Raw genomic sequence first — 24191 nt, 5'->3', positions numbered from 1 at the left:
GGCGGCGCTGAGGGAAGCGGGGCGGGGGGGAGCCTCGTCCGTCGCGCCTGCGCGGCGAATGGTCGCCGCCCCCGCAGCCCGGGGGAGACCGGATCCTCCCGCCTCCCCGGCCCCCTCGCCCCTGGCTCGGGACGCTGAGGCAGAAGAGGAAGCGGCGGTCGGAGGTTTGTCTGGGAGGGAAGGGGGGGGAAATGGCGGTGGTTCTCCCGCGCTCGTCTCTCCTTGGCCGCCCTCCCCTGGCGCGGCCGTTGGGCCGTTCCCTGTCTCCTCACGGCCGGCGGCCTGCGGGGCCGGAGCAGGGGTAGGCCGCCCCGCGCCGCCAGGGGGGCTGAGGCGGCTCGGGCGGCGGCTCGGGCGGCGCGGGGCTCTGCGGCAGCCTCCTCCTCCGGCCTGGGCGCGGCCCCCGCCCGTCCCCTCCCCGTCCCGCCGCCGCTCCAGGCCCGCCGGACACTGGGGGGGCCCGGAGGAAGAAGGGCGAGGTGGCCTCCGGAGCCGACTCCGCGCCCTTGGCCGGGGCCGGCTCCTGGCGCGGCGGAGCCCGGGAGGAGAGGGGAGCGGCGGCGGGTTCCGGCCGTCCACGGCCCCTTAGGGAGGCAGGAAGGGAATTAAAGCAACCGAGGCACGGGACGGCGCACCTGGGTGTCAGGAAGAGCAAAAATAAATAAAAAAAAGCTTTTTCTTTTTTTTTTCCTCCCGCTGTGTAGTCCCGTCCCGCCGCACTCTACAAGAGGTGCTGCCGGCGCTCGGCCTCTCGGCCGCTGGGCAGGGGGGAGCGGGGTGTCCGCACCTGCGGTGGCTTTTCTTAGAGATGCTGGGAGTAGCCGGGGCTGTGAAGTCTGGGAGAACAGCGCTGAACTGGCACTGCTGTTTCTTGTAGTTGCCATCCTTTTCTTGCCGGTGTGTCTAGTTGTGTGTGTGTATAGGTAGCATTTTACCTACAGCGACCAAGGGTGGGCTTCAGTGTGTATATGAGGATTTGAAGAGTCGGTTCTTAGTGAGCTTTATAGACTAAACCTATGCATGGTGTAGCTTTGAACTTAGCTATCTACATGCCTAAGGTTTTTTTTTTTTTGAGTACTTATTCTGCTATGAACAGGATGGATGCCTGCTACTTCTGAGATAACTTTAGGTACGATTTTAGAAATGGACTTGTGTTGTAGTTAGTATCTGCAGTTTTAGAGATTTCTTTGCAAAGCCACAGCTTGGCTTTCTGTGTTATTTCTCTGACTATAGTGGACCTGAAATGCTGTGTGCTGTTGTGAGCTCACCTAGGGCCATGCCACGTGAATTTTGCTAAGATGATGTATTTAGAAAAATCATTAAAATACATAATCAAATTAGTTCAATTTCTCAAAAACATGCTAGGAGAAATAGTTTTTTTTTTAATATTTAATATACTCAGATGTGTAGATCATGTAATCTCATGATCTGGGTATAGGTGTCACATCTCTTTCCTAATTATTTTTGTGTGGAATAAAAGGGTCTTGTTATACTCAGTAAGCAGCATCTTGCAGGAACAGACCAAAGCAGAAGAAAAGATGTTGCAGCTTATTTAATTTTTTTTTTACTGTATTTTGGGCAGGTGGTTGTTATGGGTTTCTTTAAGGCAGGCTTTTTTGTTTTGGTCATGTGACTATGAAGCAGACTGAAACTGCTGCAAATCCTAGAAAGTCTCTTCCTTAATTTAGTGGCTCTTGCATTTTCAGAATAAATTTTATATGCATGAATAAGCTGTCCATTATAAGACTAATCATTCAGGAACTAATTTATGGTTAATGAAGCTGCAATAGTTATTAATCTAATTTCTTAATGTAGAAATGCCTGAATTTATAGTTGAACATCATTATATCTCATAGTGAATATTTAAGGGAGTGATGTATACTTGTGAACTGGAATTTAAGTTGTTAAATAAAACAGACCAGTTTCATTAACATACTAGAGTTTCGTGAAAAAAAAAAAACAACCCACTTTTCTTTGCATACATGATATATGGCTGGATTTTACTGGAGACACCCATGGCCTGTTTTTTTTCAAAGCTTAATTTTCCAAAACAGGTCAAGTCTTTCCACAAAACAGGAACGCCCTTGGGGATGGAAGCTACCCGTGCTCAGCGTAGAAGGCCAGTTGCCATGTGAAGTTGTTGCTTTATCTTGTGATATTTTTTTTTTTCTGAACAGGTACTTCCTTTAGTGTATGACTTCCTTTAGGAGCAGAAAAACAGGATAGAAACTGGTAATGAGGAGTGTATTGTGACCAAACATGCTGTTAGAGTGGAGTCTGGCACTTCTAGCCTGTAACTTCCCTGTAGTTTCAAAAAGCTCACCTACCTCAAAGTTGTGACTCGCCTCCCAAGCATAATATGTATGGAAAATAGTAGTTTCCAAGTGAATAGTAATTTTCAAGATGATAATATTGTAGGAATAAATTGGTCCTTGTGTTTTTGTGAAATTTCATGTTGCTGCCTTATTAGAATCTCGCTGATGTCCTCAGGTTTCTGGACTGCAGTGGTATCAAAGACACCTTTGATGGCTTTAGAAGAGAGGAAAACTTCCAAGTCTGGAACTGCTTCATCAGTTACCTATTTCTTTTTTGCTGCCAATGATGCAAATTTGATACATTACTTAAGAATCTAGAGCTTTTTCTTCTTTCTTTCTTTGCTATCTTTGAAAACTGCTGGCAAGTGTATTGATTTAAGTAATTGATTTTAATTGTTTTGGGGACTTGTCTTTCCCCCCTCATTAGTTGGTAGAATCATTTTGAAAGGTGTTGATTTGTAACTCAGTGTATCCTTACTAGTAACTAAGTATTAAAGGTACTTCCCTGGCGAGCTGGGGAGGGTTGCTGGCTCTGCACACACAAACATTTGTGTGCTTTGGCTTCCGGTTGTTCAGTTCTTAATTTTGACGTTTCACTGTTAAAAATAGGGAATGACTCGCTGCTTTTCACTTGTGATGTTTTCACTTGTGATGTGAATGAAGCTGCCCTCAGATGGAAATAGGAATTTGATTAAAAGTGCACAAGAGTAGTACTTAAAGCTTCTTTTCTTTTTTTTTTTTAATTAGTTAAAACTAGGTTAAATAAGTTGAATGTCCAGGGAAATAAGTTTTGGCTGTTGTTTTTTTTTTCTTGCAAACATACAGGTTTATTGAAGTGTGAATTGTAATTAATGAAGTTAAATTCGAGAGATTTAGATGGTTGAAGATGCAGGTCGGAACCTGTGATACTTTTATAGATGTTTAAGTGTTTTTTTTGAAAATAGGCATCTAATCTGGCAGACTTCTTCATGGGATTTTCAGAAAGAACTTATTTTTTTTTCCTAGTATCAAAATACCTAAGTTAAAAAAAAACACAAGCGAAAAAAAAGATTGCATGTCTATATATCTGTTTGTCCTCCTTATAATTTGGAAAAAAATAAAGTAAATTTTGTTTTGAATTAGTCTAGTTGAAGAATATTATAGCTATATATCTTACTCCTTTCCCTACTAATTACATTGGAATTAGTCATTATTCCATGTTACACACTGAAGTATGGTGTTAACACGTCTGTGTGTGCAGCACGATAGGTATCTTTATCAATCTTTGCCTGACCTCAGAAAATAAACAGATTCAAGGAAGGCAATTAATAGCCTATCCCATAACTCATTAACATTTGATGACTAATTTTTGGAGTGGTCTCATTCTGATTTAAAAGTACATGAACAAGTGTTAAAAGCCACCTCATTAAAAATTACTTAAGTTAAAAGGAATAATTACTTAAAACCAAACCCTCTTATCAACCTGTTACTTAATGTTGCTCTCCAGCTTGATAAGGAGTCACTTTACATCACCTGGTAATTGGTGGAGTTTGCAATCCAGTGCTGCTGTGGCCTTCCAGCAGCTACCTACCAGGCCAGTTTTAGATAACTGGCTTCCAAGAAGTTACCCAGAATAAAACAGTTGTTCCAGTGACATCGTTGAAAGGGAAAGTCTTATTCACAGAACTTGTATTGAAGGATTATTTTTATTCTCTTAGTTTCCATTCAGGATATTAGGCTAACTTCAGCCATAGACTTGTGTAATCCATAAATCAGAAATGCCTACTGCAGGAGAGTGTAGTCATCTTTGCAAGTTTGTAGTTTTTCAGTTGGATCTGTGTGCCAACCAAGCACAGTGCAGCGAGAGAGATGTTAGGTGGGACTGGGGATAACTGAGCCTCCTATGGTTCTCCTTTGGCAAGTAGGTGGCTTCAGACAAGGCGATTCCTATTTCAGTGCCTCAGTTTTTCAGCCTCTAAGATGAGGAGATCTCCTTTAAAATTGTCTGGAACGCCTCAGAGAGGTGTGAGAGAGGTAGGTAGTCTTGGAGGACTTTCCAGGCATGAAATGATGTTCCTCCACCGCTTACCCTAATGTTTTGAACAGATTCACTTCGACGAATGACAACAGAATCTATGGTAATTTTAGACCAGAAATTGGGGGAATCCTTGATGAATTGTTCTTCTGAAGAGTATTTAGTATGGTTCCACTAGAAGGGGATGGGGATGTGATTTTTATGACAGACACAAATGGTTCAAATACAAAGTTTTGTTCTTTAGAGAATGGATATCATTGGCTGCAAAACACAGTATGGCTGTGGAATCCTGTATGTAGCACGTTCCTACCCTGAGCACCTCACTGGAGCAGGTCTGGGAAAAGAGATGGTTTCAGTTCAGCTGTAAAACAAGGACTCCAGCTTTGTAAATTTACCGTTTGGAGGTGATTTGCATCACATAAATGTTCTGCAACAAGGCTCCTGTCATCTCCTCAGTCTTTCCTGCTACTGAGGGTCATACTCAAATGTTTCAGCTATTTATAGGAATTAATTTCACAGTTTCAGCTTGTCTTCTGTTGAACAGGTCTGCTTTTTCAGTTATTGGTTATTGCTTATTCAGTTACTGCATGCTGCCAAAAATGTCTTTAATCTTACTAGCAGGTGTATCTCAATTTCTCCATAGCATCCATGACTGGGTCTGTTACCTGATGACTAAACCAGTGCATATTAGTTTTCCTGTTTCTGACATTTTCCTGATTTATATTCTTTAAAATTATATCAGAATAGGAAGTTAGGATATCAATGACTACTTTTGCTAAAGCTCAGTACTACAGATGCTCTGCCTGAACAGAGCTTAATCCACTGGCTTGTATTGTTGTTGAAACTTTACTCCTAAGCTAGGAAAAACAATGCTGTAGGGACCCGGGATACCAGTAGAGCCAGGAGCTATTTATTTCCCTGGGCCTAACACACTTAGGAAGTCTGTGTGTCTCTGTAGCCATTTAAAGCTCGGTGCAGAACTTGTCAATGGATTGAGTTGCATGTTAAGCTCTTATCAGATAACCAGGATACTGGTCAGTGATGAAGAGATAGGATGCACACTAATTTGGTGAAAAGAAGCTGTGGCTTTTGAAGCAGGTCATTGCTTTAGATGAGCAGTATCTCTGTATATCCTTGATATACTTGTGGTTTAGTGACTTCAGTGGTTAAATGCACCTGAAACTTGAAGGTCTGAAGTCAGGACTTATGCTAATATCTGTTTTTATAGCAGATAGTAGTCTCTCCTCCTTCTTCCCCCAAATATTAACACCTTTTCTGTTTTTCCTTAATTAATTGCCTTCACCTGAACAAACAGTGAACATTGTTTGACTATTTTGACTGGTTTCCAGTTAACCAGTGAAAACTATGAGTTTGAGATCTCTTGTACGCATATTTCTTCACTGAAAAAGATCAGTGACACTAAATTAGTAGTAATTAAAGTGGCATTAATTAAGCATATCTGTTTCAAGTGAGTGAATGTTAAAGGACAGCTGTCTTTGAATTGCATTACAGGCAGGGCTGTGCTGAAATAGATCTTTGATGTGGCTGGCAGGTATTTCTACAGCCTTCAACTTACACTAAATCGTTTACTTTTGTATGGAATTTGAAGTATGCAATTTTGAGTGAGGCATTTCTGCATTCACCGTTTATCATGAACTATAATGATAGTGATGTCTTAAACATTAGATAAACATGTCCCAGGCTATTCCTTGATTTTGGGATGGGAAAGAAGAGTGCAAGATTAAATCAGTCTGGAAGTATTTGATACATGTGGTACGCTGGTGTCTGTGGTGGTGATTTTACTGTCACAACTGTCCCATTCTTAATTATCTTCCAGGTGAACACAGAACCATAAGGTACAACAGTAGAAATGTCCCAACAAGAAAACAGACTTTGGTAGTCCGTGGTCACTGCTTTATTACCACTCTGAGTGTTTTGACCCCTGCTATTCCAGCATTCTTTTGCCCCTATAATTTCCTTATTTTTGTTTTCTCCTCTCTGCAGCTATATGGAGATGACTCAGAAGGGAAAAAAATGGGATGTAAAATGTTAATAGGTGTAGTCCTTCTGCACAGGGATGATGAATCAAATCAGCGTTGGGAATATAGGCTGTTAGGGTTTTATTTTTAATCCTTAGCTCTGGTTCTGCTTGTTCTCTAGTAGAATGTCAAAAGGTGAAATAAAAGGGTTGATGGTGATGCTGAGAGTTTAATTGGAAAATGATGGAATGTTGAAGAAATTGCATTTATATTTTTAGTAGCCTGGTATTGATAAGCTTTAAGTAGATGAAAATGGAGAAGCAGAAAAAGCAGCTGTTTTATATGGAAGTGAAAAAGATGTGTCTATCATCTCAATGGTTGAAGGAAACGCACAGGTGTACTCAGTGGGAAAACTGGGTAATTCTTGAAAGAGGAACAAAGTCTTCCTGAACATCATCTTAACTCTCCAGCCTTAGAAACTGTGTTGACAAAATAAGTTATCTTCATTCATGAGTCTTGATGAAAAATAATGCACAAACTCTTCTGCTTTTAATTTCTTGTTGATACTTTTGTTGTTCCAATTGTTTTTCAAAGATTTTTTTGCAAGTAACTAAGTTCTAATTTAGAAATAAGTTTGTTACACAATTACTTTTAAGGGGTAACAATGAAAGGTTTTTGAAGAAGTGCTAATGTGTAATTAATTTTATTTTCCTGCTTTCAGTCACTCAAGTGCAGCCCCTGATCACGAGATGTTACCACGAAATCTACCTCAGACTTGGCTTTTGCTCATTCGTTTGCTGCATCACAGATCTCAACAGGAGCTCTGCAGACACTCCTGAAAGCCTCTGAACAGACTGTGGCATCAAGTCCAAGCATGATGACCTAACAGTAGGTCAAAGTCTGAACCATTGATTTAGCAGTCCAAGATAACGCTGCCTTTTTTTTTTATCAGTATCACTTCTGAAGACTACAGACCTCGTGTGGTTTCTTCCCTGCTTGCTTCAGAAGCATTCAACTGACCTTTCTCTGGCGAAAAGATCTTGACTTTTCTCTCTGGTCCTGGAAATATTAATGGAATACAGTCATGTCTACCCAGGTAGAGAGGCAGATAAATACAGAGTATGCTGTATCCTTGCTGGAGCAGTTAAAATTCTTTTATGAACAGCAGTTGCTAACTGACATAGTGTTGATTGTTGAGGGCACGGAATTTCCCTGCCATAAGATGGTTCTTGCAACGTGCAGTTCGTATTTCAGGTAAGTATCAGAGCAGGATCTGTTGATTCTGTTTTGAGCGTAATATTTCTTAATTGATTAACTATTAATGTGTTGCAGAGAGTTTTAAAGATCAGTGAAGTAAATAAAAAACCTAAATATCACTACTTGCCAATAGCAAAAAAGTAAAATAGGTTTCCCAGCAGCTTGTGACTTACTCTGGATAGGTACTGTAGTTTTTACAGTAAGTGGGGGAAAAATAATAATCACACTTGTGAGGATTTGTTTTCTTTAGGGGGTTAATCAAGTCTGACTAAAGAACAAATTTCCTATTCTTCATCCTTAATCTTTAACTATTGAATCTTTTTTTATTTCCCAAGGTAGGGTAAAAAGGGATTGAGGCTTGGCTATGGGAGTTCTGGGAGTTCCATCGTCACGTTTATCTGCTGTAGTTTCTGAGCAGAAGCCCCTGCTAAAAGCAGGGATTGCTGTGCGAGTTCACGGCAAGTTCCGAATCATTTGGTTTTCTCTGCTCAGCAAAGAAGCCAGAAACTCTTCTCATGCCTGAGAGTCTTGCTACAATGCAACAGCTCTTTTGTGTGTGGCTGGTTTTGGGTGGTTTTTTGTTTTGTTCCATCCCCAAGATGATGTTGCAATTTTTAATTCAGTAGTTCCTGGTTCCCAGGTGTCCTGTTTTTTGTCTTTTCAAAAGTTTTTATTAATAAAAAGGTATGTTGAGTGCTACTACTTTTTGCAAATACCTTCCTAGGGAGTGCTAGAAGATGAGGCACTCTGATGTGTCTGCAGTGATTGATCTTTTTTTTTTTTTTGTTGGCAACACAGTATAATTAATCTGTATGTCTGGAAGGAATTTTGAAGCTTGAAACTAGTCTTGGTGACCTCCCTGTCACCTGACCTCACACAGGGACCTCCCTGTGTGTTTTACCTTGATGCATTGTGGAGGAATTAAAACTTTTCTTTCCATTTAGTCAAGGGAAAGTTTGCAAATTCTGTTTTCTTGTTGAGATGGGATCACTCTACAGAACAGTTCTAAAACGTTTTCTGTGTTTTGTCTGCTTTTTTTGTATAGAGTATAGAGAATAACTTCTATTGCAGGGAACTATTTGAGGATTAATTTTTTACTTTGACATAAGTTTTTGTAGCTGCTGTGCTTTGTGTTAATTTTTTCATCTCAGATGAGTCTGGTATAATTTTTAGCAACAAGCATTGTGTGATCACTAGATAATGATTATTGCCGTTGGCCTTCTGCGGATGACATAGTTCCAGCAGTCAATAGAAGAACAGCCACTGGCAATGTGGCCAGATCTAATGTGGGTGGCTGATCAGAAGGGTGGAAGGCTGTCACGAGTCCACGCGGCACGCTGCATTGGAACACGCAGTCAGATCTCTTATTCCTGGGTGTTTGTTTATTATTTATGGAATGAGGTTTTGGCACTGCTTAAAAGGAGTATCAAGCTTGTGGTTTTGTCATGTTCTGTTTTTCTTCTTTACTTGGTTTACAAAAAGATCCTCAGCTTCCTAAATTTAGCTTTATTATGAAAAATTGATAGCCCCGAAGGAAGCTGCGGGGAGAGGGGGAAGAACAGAAGAGCATCCATCGGTGTGATCCAGCCCTTGTGTGTGACTGCAGGCAGCTCACCTTCTGTCTCTGTGCTGGGACACTGCTCTGCAGCCACCCAGCTCCAGCACAGGCCGCTCAGCTGGCTGTGAGCGTGCACCAGAGCCACCTTCTCTGACAGATACCTCTTCCTGGGCGCGAAGAGGGGTCTCTGCTGGCGCTTCTACTCTCTTGCTTACCTGTAAAAAGCTGCATTGCCAGTTGATACGCACTTGGCGAGTCAGGAATCCTTCCTAAAACCCCAGTTGCCCTGAGTTAAGGAGCTTAGAAGAAGACAGAGGTAGGGATGGAGCAGGAGGAAAAGGTGGTGGGGCACTGGGTTTGTAGCAGATCCTTCTTGGAGTGAGTGACTTTGCTTAGAGAGTGTATCCTGGTGTCCCCTTCACCTCTCCAGCTGGAGGCAGGACTGCAGGGGGTACCCATCGTTCCTTCTAACTTCTCTCATATCTGGTTTCCTAAAAAGCCCCCCAAAAATATAAAGGCCCTTGAGCTGAATTTTCTGTACAACCATAATGCCAAACCTGCATTGATATAAAGCTCTTAAAATCAATGTCTCCCATTTGAAGAAAATTGGCAAGTACCTGAAGTGCTAGAACCTAGTTAGTTCTTAACTGTGTTGCAATTTAAAATCAGAATGAACAATAAATACATAATGCATTATGGAAACAATAACTTTTCTTAAATTGCCTTTCTGCTGTTTCAGAAAGATGTAATGGAAATACTTCTGTGGGTTTTTATTTGTTTGTCTCCAGATCAAGTCTAATAGTTTTTTTCTGTCATTGATTTTTTTCTTTTTGTCTACAAACTTGAGGTTTACTGCATATTATTATGAATAGTATGTAAGAAATACTTCATGAAGGACTAGTCCTTGCTCCATTTTTTCTGAGCTGACTTTCTCCTCCTCCCAGAGGAGCATGCTTTTTCATCTGACTTAGCCCAGTGCATTGTATAAATCTGCTGGTTTTGGTTTAGAATCTAAAATCTATCTGTACGTGTTTCAACAGTATTTTCTGAAGGGTGTTTCTTCCCTCTTGTCACCTGACATAGAAAAAGTTTTAAATTTTTGTCACCGAAACTCTAAAATTACTGGAGTTCTCTGCCAATAAACACAAAAGAGTTTGCTTAAATATAAAATATTTCTACCAAGGGCACTGATGGTACTTTTTGAATGTTCTGTACAAATGCTTTATCTTAAATACTGACTGGTAGCTGAAGGTAAATACTAAACATCTGTATTGTTCACCTTTTGGAGTGTAGTCACTGAAGGCTTACAGGCAATAAGTGACTTTAAAATCACTGTCCTTACTGTTGGTCCTTGTCTTAATACGTGTGTTTCTCTTCAGAGCCATGTTCATGAGTGGGCTCAGTGAGAGCAAACAGACACACGTGCACCTGAGGAACGTGGATGCAGCCACTTTACAGATTATCATCACGTACGCGTACACGGGTAACCTGGCAATAACCGACGGCACGGTAGAACAGCTTTATGAAACTGCCTGCTTCTTACAGGTAGGAATGGTTTATTTTGAGTATGAAATAACTGCTTCCAATCTCTGAACTGTTTTTTCTTGTCGAGTAGTCTTCTCTGTTTAGTCATTTCAAAATCCTCTTGTCTGGTTTGCTCAGTGCAGACAGCAGTAGCTTGCCAGTTCTGTTTCATGTACCCATCCCTCCTTGCCTTATGCACCCTGGGGAGGGTGGAAGTAAAGCAGTGCTTCTAATATTTAGTTTGTTAGGCAGACATAATCATGGGATGTACTTGATGCATGTGAACCAGTTGAGTCAGTCACTGCTGTATTTTTGTGTGTATGTAGCCTTCTAGGCCTAAACTCTGGTGTTCAGTGCTAAATGCCTGTAATTTTACCTGCTGCTGGTACATGAAGGAACAGATTGCATGCAGTAACACTTGGTGTGTTTCTTCTTTGCATTACAGGTAGATGATGTGTTACAACAGTGTAGGGAATACTTAATCAAAAAGATTAACGCAGAAAATTGTGTGCATCTATTAAGTTTTGCTGATCTCTTCAGCTGCGAAGAGTTAAAACAGAGTGCTAAAAGGATGGTAGAGCACAAGTTCACAGCTGTGTACCACCAGGAGGCTTTCATGCAGCTGTCACACGATCTGCTGATAGATATTCTAAGCAGTGACAATTTAAACGTGGAGAAGGAGGAGACGGTGCGTGAAGCGGCGATGCTGTGGCTGGAGTACAACACGGAGTCGCGCTCGCAGTACCTGTCCTCTGTTCTCAGCCAAATCCGGATCGACGCACTTTCAGAAGTCACCCAGAGAGCCTGGTTTCAGGGCTTGCCACCCAATGACAAATCAGTGGTGGTGCAGGGATTGTACAAATCCATGCCCAAGTTTTTCAAACCCAGGTTGGGTATGACAAAAGAGGAGATGATGATATTCATTGAAGCTGCTGCTGAAAACCCCGGTAGTCTTTATTCTTCTGTCTGTTATAGCCCACAGGCAGAAAAGGTTTACAAACTCTGCAACCCTCCTGCTGACTTGCATAAGGTTGGGACGCTCGTGACTCCTGATAACGACATTTATATAGCAGGGGGGCAAGTTCCTCTGAAAAACACAAAAACCAATCACAGCAAAAGCAGCAAACTCCAGGCTGCCTTCAGAACTGTGAATTGCTTTTACTGGTTCGATGCACAGCAAAACACCTGGTTTCCAAAGACACCGATGCTCTTTGTTCGTATAAAGCCATCCCTGGTCTGCTGTGAAGGCTACATCTATGCAATTGGAGGAGACAGCGTGGGTGGAGAGCTCAACAGGAGAACTGTGGAGAGGTACGACACGGAGAAGGACGAGTGGACCATGGTAAGCCCCTTGCCGTGTGCGTGGCAGTGGAGCACAGCAGTAGCGGTTCACAACTGCATTTACGTAATGGCACACAACTTGATGTACTGCTATTTTCCCAGGTCAGATGCTTGGGTGGAAATGGCTATGCGACAGACAAGTAGATGTTTTGCTTCAGCTGCTGCTTTTGGTGATAAAATATTCTATATTGGAGGACTGCATATTGCCAGCAATTCCGGTATAAGGCTCCCGAGCAGTACTGTGGATGGGTCTTCCGTGACTGTGGAAATCTATGATGTGAATAAGAACGAGTGGAGAATGGCAGCCAACATCCCTGCCAAGAGGTACTCTGACCCCTGCGTCAGAGCCGTGGTCATCTCCAATGCCTTGTGTGTCTTCATACGGGAAACCCACATGAACGAGAGAGCAAAGTATGCCACCTACCAGTACGACCTGGAGCTGGACCGCTGGTTCTTGAGGCAGCACATATCGGAGCGTGTGCTGTGGGACCTGGGGAAGGACTTCCGCTGCACTGTGGGGAAGCTGTACCCCTCCTGCCTGGAAGAGTCCCCGTGGAAACCTCCCACCTATCTCTTCTCGCCGGACGGAGCTGATGAGTTTGAGCTGGATGGGGAGATGGTTACCCTACCACCTGTATAGCTCCCGAGCTAGACTGACTCTGTGCTCACTTATCTTGAAATAAATAGTTGTGAAAGAACAGGTCTGGAAACGAACGTCAAGCGAAACCTGTCTTTCATGAGTTGTGTTTTTATGCCCTACCTTAACACGTGCCGCCATTCAGTATGAATCAGTGAAATGAGCAGATAGGCTTCCATAATCTGAAATACTATTACCTGATAATTGAGAAACATATATGTATATCATGAGCTTAAGCGTCTGACTTGTCTAAAGAATTAATTTCTAGCTCTGTGAAGTCTCAGTTCAGGAAAATTAGCTTCAGAAAAAAAGTAGTTACCGTTTCTAGGCCGATGTCACAACTCTTTTCAAAGTATCTTCCAGTTATATTCAAACTACTTCTGGATATTCTACTTAAGCGCTAGTTATATAATTGTCAGTGTGGCCTAATTAAAGGACTTTGCTGCACTCAATACTAATATCCACGTTGGTATAGTAATGCCATTAAAAGAAAAAGAAACAAATCCCATGGATCTACCTGCGGTAGGAAGGGTAGATCTTCCATTGTATGGTAACATGCAGGGCAAAACGACTGCAGGTTCAGTCAAGCTGTACTATTAGGTGCATGTATTCTATTTTCACTAACTTATACCTGTCTATTTAGAATACAGGTCTTCCAAGCAGCTGGTAGTTTACCAGGTGTGGACTTAAGTTGCTGGGCTTGCAATAGGAGTTGTCAGCCCTCATAGTGCGGGTCTGTGTGGAGCTTTGAGCAGTGAATGTCTCCACATTCTGTATTACAGTAACATTGGCTCATGTATATTCCTTCCTGCTGCTGATGTATTTTTCCATTGTAAAACAAAAGTTTTAGTGTGGATTAACCAGGTCTTTATTTTCTGTTAATTTAATAACAAGCATTACTGTAGTGTGATTGTGTATAGATACCCCTTAGCTATCAGGTTTTGTACTTTGGGGGGGTGGGGGGAGCAAACCCTTCAGGAACCTCCTGCGCTGCGGTGCAGGAGAGCAGAAGCCTAGTGCTGCTCTGGCATCCATCCCAGGAACCACTAGCAGTAGCGGGGTGCCGCCGACCTAACAGGAACACAGGTGCTTCATGACAAACCTTACTAGCATGTTCAGCTGCATCATGTTCTGGCACTGTATTTTGAATGACATTAATTTATTAAAAAAGTCTGAATCCATCTGGGCCCGAGTGTGCTTTCTGGTTGAAGCCGCTACAGTTCCGACGCTCTCCCTTCCAGCAGGTAGTTTGTTGAAGGCAGCTTGGACTGGTGAAGCTGTGGAAAGCCTGGAGACAGGTACCTCAGGTGGCTGTGCTTACTGCTCAGTGAAAGCTGGGAACGAGATCCTCCAGGCAAATTTAGGATTATTTAGAACTTCAGTCACAGGACAAATCCTGCTCTAGTGGAAGTGAAGAACGGCGGGCGTTAAAGAGGTAACGTGGAATCTTTTTCCATAAGCTCAGAAGGTGGGAAACCTATTTTCAGTCTTTGATGTCAAGAGCAAATTTACTTACTCCATCATCCGGACTCTTCCTTAATTCCAGTTTTTATTCCAGGATCACAGAATTGTCAGAGTTGGAAGAGACCACTAGAGATCACCTAGTCCAACTCCCCTGCTAAAGCAAGTACATGCAATTACAGCCTTCAACAAAGATGACACCTTTGTGTTTTTGTGGATAGATCTCAAGTGGTTTTACAAAGTTTTCTCTTGTACGATTATTAAAGGTTTTGCCTGGAAAAGGGACCTGCCTGATACATAACTGTTCCTGTGGCTCTGGCAGTTTGTGTAGGGATTTACAGGATCTAGAATAAAGATGGCTCCAACAGCAAGAGGTAAGCTACTAATTTATGTTTGTGACATGTTTTTCTTTACCATTACATCAACTTTTTTTTTTTTTTAAACACCTGCTCTGCTCAGATAAGAGGGGAGAAGTTAAGATCAGAGGGGAAAACCTACCGATAGGTCTGTTTATTGCTTTCCTGTAGCCTGGGACAGCAGGTGTGAGCCTGTTTGAGGGAGCCCACATTAAAAGAAAACCAGTGACACTACTTTCTAATGCTCTTTGGAAACTCACCTGCCTCCAGCAGAGCTAAGAGTGGTGTCTTGGGAGCTCCAGCCACAGCGGGGGGTTCTCCATCAGCCTGCTGGTGCCAGGCTGCGCTGGGAGGAGCCTCTCTTCCTCCAGTGCTAGTGAAGGAGCAGGGGGTGTGTCACTGAGAACTTGCCACTTGAGTTTAAAATCTTACCCAGTCTTCCTCCAGTGCTAGTGAAGGAGCAGGGGGGGGTTGTGTCACTGAGAACTTGCAACTTGAGTTTAAAATATTACCCAGTTTCTTACCAAAAGAGGGGGAAAAAAAAAAAGTAAATTTGAGTAGAAAAGAGGTGAGTGAATTGCAGTGGGTTTAAGTTGCTGTCACCTCTCAGAACCTGCAAGAACTGTCCTTGGTTTTATCCCATTAGGGACACCTTTTAAAATGCAGGAGCTGTATGTTACTTCCTGCTGGTCTGCATTTTTTAATGTATTATTTTTATATTGTTTCTAGATATCTGCATTTTTTTGTATTTTATATGGTCTAAGATGATGTAATACCTTACTTAAAATTAATTATTATTAATAATACAGTACTTAAAGACAAAACTAGTCCAGTGGTGAGCAGCTCTGTTAAAGACATCCTTAGTTTACGCTCCTACAGCTGGTTGCTACGGTGGGTAGTTGACCCCAGAGGAAACCACGGCTGGCAGGTGCTGTTCTCGAGTCTAAAAGTCTTCCCTTGCATGGTTTGAGAAGGAATCTGTGCAGGCACAGCGTTGTCACGGGCCTGGAGATGGCTGCTGGTGGTGGCACTGGGGACAGGCTGCTGGGGGAACAGAGGCAACGGCTGGAGAAATGCAGTTCCTGTTTGATAACAGAGCAAACACGATGGCAGCCTTCCCGGGTTCCCCACCAGCACCTCCCTGCACAGCCCCAGCACAGAGCCCGCCCCTTCAGCCCCTGCTTGCCTGCAAAGTGCAGTTACATACAAGTGTCAGGGAGGAACTGTGTGTGTCCTCAAGCTTTTTTTGCTGCTTTTTTGGTAGAACTGCTTTAAGTTAGTCCTTCATAGTCACAGTTCCCCTGCCATGTGAAAAGAAGTGATCTGCCCTGTGCTAATTTTTAATGCATCCACTCACTTTTACAGTTGTTTAAATGCAATACCTGATTGCAAGGTTTTAATTTTTAATTATTATTTAATTTTAATTTTTATTATTTAATTTTTATTCCAAGGGGAATAGTCAGCTCTAGGGCAGTGAACTGTGTCAGGCTTCACAGAGAATTGGGGGATAGTTAATTTGGGGGGGAAATAATTTGATAAAATGCTAAAAATGATTTATTTATTTTTTTTAAAGATTTAAAGCACTGCCTGGCTCTAAGTGCTGCATTTCACAACATTCCTCCTTTCACTTCTCAGTGCTGCTGTTAAGATGTGCTGTCACCTGCCCTGCTGAGTCCAGCTGAGGAACACCTGTGGACAAACCTGCAGACCAAGGAGCTTGTTCCAGGCCAGTTTCTCCTCCTCTGCTTCCCCTTTGCAGCTGCCTTCCCATCATCTTCTCTCGTGGGCTCTGGAGTCCCACCTGAAAGGAGCTTTAATTTTGGCAGACTCTGAAGCAGGCTCACCCTTCAAACCAGTTTCTTTCTGCTTCCTGCTCAACCCATCACCCAGACAGAGTTGTGTGTAGTTCCACTCCACAACTATTTAAATATCTCCCTCCTACACCATGTACCCAAAGTGACTGGGGAGGCAGAGCCCTTACAGAGCTCCCGGCCCGGAGGAGGAGGCGCTGCCAGACGGAGTGAAATGCAGGGCTGGCTCCTGCTGCTGGGAATCTGTGTGTCCTCACCTGTTCCAGGCTGGAAGAGGGTGGTAAAGAGCCTGGACCCGCAGGTGAGAGCAAGGCCTCTGAGCACTGGAAGTGCCTCTCTGTGTGCTTTTCTCCCCAATGGCTCTGAAAACACGTGGCTCTTCTGTGGCCGGGTGTGACTTGTGAAACTGGAAACCTTTGTTCCAGCAAAGAAAGGGTTTAAGTGTTGCAGAGACACAGTTCTGAGGTGTAATGGTCACCTGAAGCGTCATGTGATGTCACCTCCTGCAGCAGGAAGCTGTGTTGGGTACATGCCTCATCTCTTGGGCACCTCTGTTACATTTCTATGGTCAAGGAGCGAGTAACAGGACAACAAAAGGTATGAAAAAGGTAGTGATGTAATGTAGAGCTTAATCTGAACAGGTTTATGTGCTAAACAACAAGCTGAACTGTGATGGTGGGATTTAGAGCAGGAGCTCTGGCTGCACTAATGCAACTCCTCTCATGGTCGCTGCATTCAGAGATGGAAGACCAGCTGAGTTTGCCTCTTCAGTGTTTGCCATCCCCTCCAGACACTACGAGCCATGTTATTCCCCACCTTCGTTCTAAGGTAACACAGTACCTCTACACCTGACTTCAGATCAATGTTCCTCCTCCAGTCTAAACATCCTGCCTTGAGCTCCTTCCTGCTCACCTGATCTAGAAAGCGCTGCTACTTTCGTGGTCATCCAGGTTAAGACAAGAAAAGATGATCCTGTGGGGTTTCTCTGCTACTGAGACAAACAGTAACTCTGCTTTCAGCAGTAACTTCAGGCAGGGAAGTGGATTTTGGAATGGTGTGACACCAGGAGCTCTGCATGAGGAGGCAAAATTGAACCTAAGCCAAAGGACTCAAGGGGACAGCAAGACTTCTACCTTCCATCACAACCAGGACTAAGCCATCTGTGTTCAGATGTTGTGCACACACACGATGCCAATTTTGGGGAATGCAGTAATCCAAACAGGAGTTGCTGTTCAGCTGCCACTAACAGAACTGATCCACTACATCTTTTTTTTTTTTTTCTTTTTATGAATCCAAACACTTCCAATGTTTGATAAAGAACAGGGTCAAGACCAGACACATCCCAGAACTCACGCTCTGTACCTGCTTCAGTCTCTCCTCTACCGTAGCAGTAAAGACTCAAACCACCATGAAGAAACTTGTCACACGTCTTTAATGGGATTACAATAATGTAGTGATTCTGTCTTTAATGAATACTTGCCATGTTGCCCTTTTCAATGCAAACTAAACACTTGCAAGAAAGTAGAATTACACTGCATGGAAACATGATGGAAATTTATCTTTAGGTGTGTTTGCACAACGGCTTGCACACTGTCAGAAAAATTTCAACAGATTTTAGAGAATTGCAACCGTTCTCTAGACATAAGCTTCACCTGATTCCCATCTGAATGTTGGTTTCCTCCTCCTGCAAACAGCAATTCACCAGCTCACTCTCAGCTCGGCACGGTGACAGCTACAATAGAAGTTTTAAAGTTTTAAAATAGCTCACCCTGGTAGAGCGCTGCCTGTGCAGCAAATGAATATATTCAGCAGCCTGTTTTAGACTGGGTGTCACAACCCACAGGAAGGATGGACTGTTTTAAAGCCAAATCTAGGTCAAAATGTCACAGTTCTACCTGAAGCCCTTCCTGATGTAAGAGAAGTCTCTGACCTGCTGCAGACTTCCATCAACTCCCCATGGTCGGTACCCAGCAGGGAATAAACAGTCACTCTAGAGGAGCCTCTTGTCCTAAATTTGCAAAAGCAGTGTCCAGAATCAGTTTAAATGGAAGGCATTTCAGAAAGATTGCCAGTGTGTTGCAAGCAGCTACTGATAGCAAAAGCAGAGGCCTGCAAGTGTCTTCTAGTGGGATTAATTTCTTAAAATAATACAGGGTTTTTTGAGCAGACAGAGCTTTAAAAAGGCTGGATGTATTTATTTTTCGAGCAGCACAAGAAAAATCAAATACATTACTTGTATGTTCAGTTATCAAGCAACAGTTTCTGTGTTTAAAAACTGCATTCACGCCTTCAGTTTTCCAATGAACTATTGCCACATTGGCTTCTCTGCTCAGTAATAGTTCCTATGGAACTCAGGATCTTGGTCAGGCAAAATACTGCAGTTAATTACGAAGGTGCTTAGGAGAGAGGTACAAGGTCAAACAAGTGCAATGTACTAGAACTCTTCTCTAAAAATGGTAATTACACAGTGATATTTGAGGAAAGTGGTGTCAGATGGGCACAGGAATTCAGGTTATGGCATAAAAATGATTGATGAGAACTGCTGAATGTTTTAGTTATATGAAATATCAGGTCAACAATACTAAAGCCTTGTAGGGTTTAGGGGACTTGTGTCTCCTCTCTGTGCTCAAGAGGCAGTTCCTCAGACCCTGGCACCTACAAGGAGCAGCGGTTGATGCCTTCAGTGCAGGCAGCTGAGGGGTGGGCTGTTGTGGTGCCTGTACCTCGCTCTGTGCTGCAGAGGGACAGCCAGAAATACCTGTGCAACACCCCCACAGAGCTGTAACCACACCTGCACAGCTGGCTCTGAGAGGCACGGCCACCCCTTCAGTTGGGACTGGGTGCTCCTGGCAGCACAGAAACACACAGAGAGGTCTTCCAGATGGAAGTCACCTGCCTAAACCTTTTTGAGTAAGCAATAGCACTCGCACTGGAAATTTTAAAACAAAGGAGAGGAAAACAACTTGTATTTGTATTGATTTTCACAAGAAACGTTACAACCATTGAAGTAGGAATAGGAGATGAGCTGAGATGGACCTCAGTGGCTGTGTGCCTTCCTACAGCCCAAAGGTAAGTGGCAAAGAGCAAGCACACAGGTTCATGAGGACCACATCTCGGGAAGATCCCTTCATCTCCACCTGCTGCACAAATCCTAATCACCACAGGAGTTTAGATCACAGTCCGACTTGCTAGCAGGACACAGGTTCTTAAAAAGATTAAAAATCAATAGAAGTTTCTTGTTCTATCATTTGTAAAGAAAGGAAAACACTCTTAATGAGGTTGTATGTTTGGCTTCACAAAGAGACAGCTGGGACAGTAGGAGAAGGACTGCAGACTCGCACCCCTAGGAGCAAGAAGTTGGATAAAGGAGGCAGGAAACCTGCACGGGTGAGCAAGGAGCTTCTGGAAAAACTCCGGTGGAAGAAGGAATTCTGCAGAATGTGGAAAAAGGGAGTGGCCACTCTGGAGAAGTACAGGAGTGTTGTCAGAGTATGCAAGGGTGCAACACGGAAGGGTAGGGCCCGCTTGGAATTAGACCTGGCAAGGGCTGTCAAGGACAGTAAGAAGGGCTTCTTTAAGTACATCAGCAGTAAAAGGAAAATTGGGGAAAACGTGGACCTGCTGGTGAAAGCCAGAAGCTGGTGACAGAGGATGCAGAGAAGGTGGAGTTACTGAATGCCTTCTTTGCTTCAGTCTGTACTGCTAAGGCCGGCCCTCAGGAACCGCAGACCTGGAGCAGGAGAGAGAGCCTGGAGCAAGGACGACTCTCCCTCGATCATGGAGGATTGACTTAGAGATCATTTAAGCAAACTTGACACCCCCAGATCCATGGGCCCTGATGGGATGCGTCCGTGGGTGCTGAGGGAACGGGCAGATGTCATTGTGAAGCTGCTCTCCATCATCTTTGAAAGGTCCTGGAGAACAGGCGAGGTGGCTGAGGACTGGAGGAAAGCTAATGTCACACCAGTCTTCAAAAAGTGCAAGAAGGAGGATGCAGTAAATTCCGGGCCAGTCTGCCTCACCTCCAGCTCTGGAAAAGTGATGGAACTGCTCATCCTGGATGTTGTCTCTAAGCACGTGGAAGAAAAGGTCGTTGGGAGTGGTGAGCGTGGATTCACCAAGGAGAAATGATGCTTGACCAATCTGGTAGCCTTCTAGGATGGAATGACAGTCTGGGTGGATGAAGGGAGAGCAGTGGACATTGTCTACCTTGCCTCCAGCAAGGCTTTTGATGCTGTCTCCCATAACATCCTCACGGGTGAGCTTAGGAAGTGTGGGTTAGGTGAGAGGACAGTGAGGTGGGTGGAGACCTGGCCGAGCGGCAGAGCTCAGGGTGTGTGATCAGCAGCGCGGAGCCCCGTTGGAGGCTCCCCAGGGGTCAGTGCTGGGTCTGGTCTTGTTCAATAGATTCATCAATGACCTGGATGAGGGGACAGAGTGTGCCCACAGCACGTCTGCTGCTGATACAAAGCTGGGAGGGGTGGCTGACACCCCAGAAGGCCATCCAGAGAGACCTGGACAGGCTGGAGAGCTGGGCGGAGAGGAACCTGATGAAGTTCAACAAGGACAAGTGTGGGGTGCTGCACCCCATACACTGGTACAGGCTGGGGCTGATCAGCTGGAGAGCAGCTCTGCAAGACAAAGACCTTGGAGTCCTGCTGATCAACAAGTTAACCATGAGGCAGCAATGTGCCCTTATGGCCAAGAAGGCCAGTGGTCTCCTGGGGCACATTAAAAAGAGCATGGCCAGCAGGTGGAGGGAGGTCATCCTCACCCTCTGCTCTGCCCTGGGGAGGTCCCATCTGGAGCACTGGGTCCAGTTCTGGGCTCCCCAGTTCAAGAAGGACAGGGAACTGCTGGAGAGGGGACAGCAGAGGGATATGAAGATGATCAAGGGAATGGAGCACCTCTTTTATGAGGAAAGGCTGGAGACCTGGGTCTGTTTAGCCTGGAGAAGAGAAGACTGAGAGGGGATCCCATCAATGCTTATAAGTATCTAAAGAGTGAGCTTCAAAAGGATTGGTCTCAGTGGTGTCTGGTGACATGACAAGGGACAACGGACACAATGGACACAAGCTGGAACACAGGTAGTTCCCTCTGAACATGTGGAAGAACTTTCCTGTGAGGGTGGCAGAGCCCTGGCAGAGGCTGCCCAGGGAGGTGGTGGAGTCTCCTTCTCTGGAGACATTCAAACCCCACCTGGACACGTTCCTGTGGGACCTGCTCTGGGTGGACCTGCTCTGGCAGGGGGTTGGACTAGATGATCTCCAGAGGTCCCTTCCAACCCCATACCATTCTGTGAAAGATCTGTCTGATCATCTTGTCCATAAGAGAAATACTGTGAGGTACCATAACAGAGGCCCTGGACAGAGGAGCCAGCAGCCGTGCAGCAGCTGAGCCCTGCAGAGGGCACCTCATTCTACCTTTCCTCAGATCAATTTACCAAAAATAAAAATAAAATAATTTTTAAAAGTCAGCTTTTTAATATCCCTGGGCCAGCAAGGGAGTCTGTGGGAGTAAGGGGAATGCAGAGAGCTGACAAACTGGCTATACAAATTTGGGCAGAGGAGAATTCTGCAGGAGAAGCTCAGGTGAGGAGGTGATGAAGACACGAATCCTTGAGGGTACATCTAAATGCCAGCAATTGGCCTGGCTCCTGGGACCCACCATCGTGAGCTTCTGAGTCTAAATTTACCTCCCGTGCTTTAAGGTAGTTCATGGGTGCTTAAATCCTGTAGGGACCTTCATTCAGTCTTCATCACAGCATGAAGCCTGGAGACTTAAATCCCAGACAGCAGATAACGTGTTCGCCATTTCACAAAAGCAATTGTTTTCAATTATTTTGTTATCTGCACGCTGAATCAGAAAGGTCTAGACTCATCATGAGTAAGTGCAGCCCTAGACTTATTTCACCAGAGCTCTTCCTGCATATCAAGCATTATTTAGACATTTAGATCTTTATAAAGATTATTCCAGAGCTGGGGAATAAAACAGAGAAGAGCATCAGGAATTTCAGGAGATGCACAAACGCACCCAGAGAGTGGGAGCAATAGCTGCAGTTCTGTCGATACATTTCCCTTGTATGTCAGAAGCAGTAGATTAGTAGAGCTTTAGGGGCATTTTCTTCCCTTCTCCAATGATACTACTCAAACCAGCTGGATACTCTCAGATTTTCCACAGCTATTCTATCTAGTTTCTCCTAGAAAAAAAAAATAATGAAGGCTTTAAACCAGATCTTGTGTTTTCAAATTTCTGTTCAAAGCAAGAAAACTGAAAACTAAGTTGTTGGATGGTATGTGATACAGGGGTGGCTCTTCTATTGGCTTTTCACATGCACCTAGAGAAATCAGAACATAATTTCCTAAAACAAATTACATTCAAAGCTCCTTGTTTATCTCTTGTCCAGTTTCTGCATTTTATTTGAGGAACAGAAGAAATAACCAGGACCTGGTCCCAGGCCCCAGGGAGAGAACATGGCAAAATGCTGGCAGAGAGATGTTCCACCACAGCAAGGTGGAACATCTGATGGTGTCCTGTGGAGAATGTTACCAGCTGCTGGGGGGGGATGGTGGGAGGCACCGAGGGGTGCACACCCCCCAGAAACGGGCAATAAACTCTCTCAGAAGCAGGACTCAGAAGTGGAATAGGCTCGTAGAAGAGACACTGCCTGCACGGGACAGGGAACACCCACAGCCCCCTGTGTACACCAGTGCGTTTCTGCACACAGGGACACGAACCAAACCCCTTCCCTTCCTCTCTCAATCCTGTATGAAGGAAGCAGTTATCCAGACACAACTTTCCCTGAGTCGACACAGAAAATCAATACAGCTGATTTTCATTTGGAAGAGTCTTCATAACTTTACTGGAAAAATAAAAAATAATAATAAAAAAATACGCAGAGTTTGCTACTGTGCCAGTTTTAAACGTTTTTTAGTACTTTGCATTCATAGGTATGTAAGTACACTGATGGTGTAATTACATCATAATAGAGCAAGACTTCACAAAACCCATCCAATCCCAATTTGGGAGAATTGTTTTGCAATACTCTTCCTAAAGAGATCTTTCTCCAACTGGAATCCCATTCTCATCCCAGGGGAAAAACACAGCCAAAACATATGCAAAGTTATGAAGGCTACTGCATAACATAACAAGAAAGTACTGATTTCACAACTGTTGCACAGATTTGGAGACACGAGGAGAGCCAGAGCCAGATGAACACAAACTGTACAGGGCTAGGTAGGAGAAAGCAAAAAGAACCCTTAGGTCAGCCACAGTCTTACTCTGCACCCTCCCAACTTCAGTTTGCAGGTGAAAGAGAAAGCCCCACCTGGGCTGGAACCCTTTGAGGGTTTTCACCGTATACTTTTCACAGAGATGCTCTCAGATCCAACCTGAAAGACGAATCAGTATTTATACTCTGCTTACTTCTAACAAGAACCCACAAAAGTTTGGCTATTTGGATTGAAAAATATAGCTAGTTTACATAAATATTTTTAACATCCAAGAAAATGTACAAATCTAAAGTCAAACACGCTTGGCTTGCGACAAGCCCTGTTTGCTAATGTCTTTATAAAGGCTCAGTTTGAAGGAAAAGTAGTCATTTTAAATACAACCAATATACTGCAAACGCCGTCCCATTGCGTGGAGACACTCACCATTCTTCTGTACTTCTAGTGAAACCCAACGGTAACATCCCACATCTGCTGCAAGCAATACAGAACTTGGTTTGGTCCTAGGTAGTTCATCTCCACTCCTGTGTCGTGGAGTGGTCCTTTTACAGCTCACGGAAAGCATTGCACCTGAAGTATGCAGCAGCGTGGTACCAAACCCTCCGTTAGTCCCCAAGGCTCTGGGTTGACTGCGTGAAAGTGGAAATCCACGACGACATCGCTGATTTCGCACTCGTGAAGGCTCCTCCGACTGACTGACCTGCATTAC

The 24191-nt window shown here is 44.0% G+C and overlaps 1 protein-coding gene across 1 annotated transcript; it reads left to right on the top strand.

Annotated features, from left to right (window-relative positions):
* The first annotated feature begins 7 nt into the window (after positions 1 to 7).
* On the top strand, positions 8 to 13806 carry KBTBD2 (kelch repeat and BTB (POZ) domain containing 2). Its single transcript, XM_014949487.1, has 4 exons — positions 8 to 164; positions 7030 to 7562; positions 10503 to 10668; positions 11093 to 13806. The coding sequence occupies exons 2-4, from the start codon at positions 7393 to 7395 to the stop codon at positions 12626 to 12628; spliced, it is 1872 nt and encodes a 623-aa protein (XP_014804973.1). The 5' UTR covers positions 8 to 164; positions 7030 to 7392; the 3' UTR covers positions 12629 to 13806.
* The last annotated feature ends 10385 nt before the right edge of the window (positions 13807 to 24191 follow it).

This window comes from Calidris pugnax, unplaced genomic scaffold, assembly GCF_001431845.1.
Source record: "Calidris pugnax isolate Ruff unplaced genomic scaffold, ASM143184v1 scaffold124, whole genome shotgun sequence".
NCBI classification, from domain to species: domain Eukaryota; kingdom Metazoa; phylum Chordata; class Aves; order Charadriiformes; family Scolopacidae; genus Calidris; species Calidris pugnax.
This window is presented reverse-complemented; position numbering and strand designations above follow the sequence as displayed.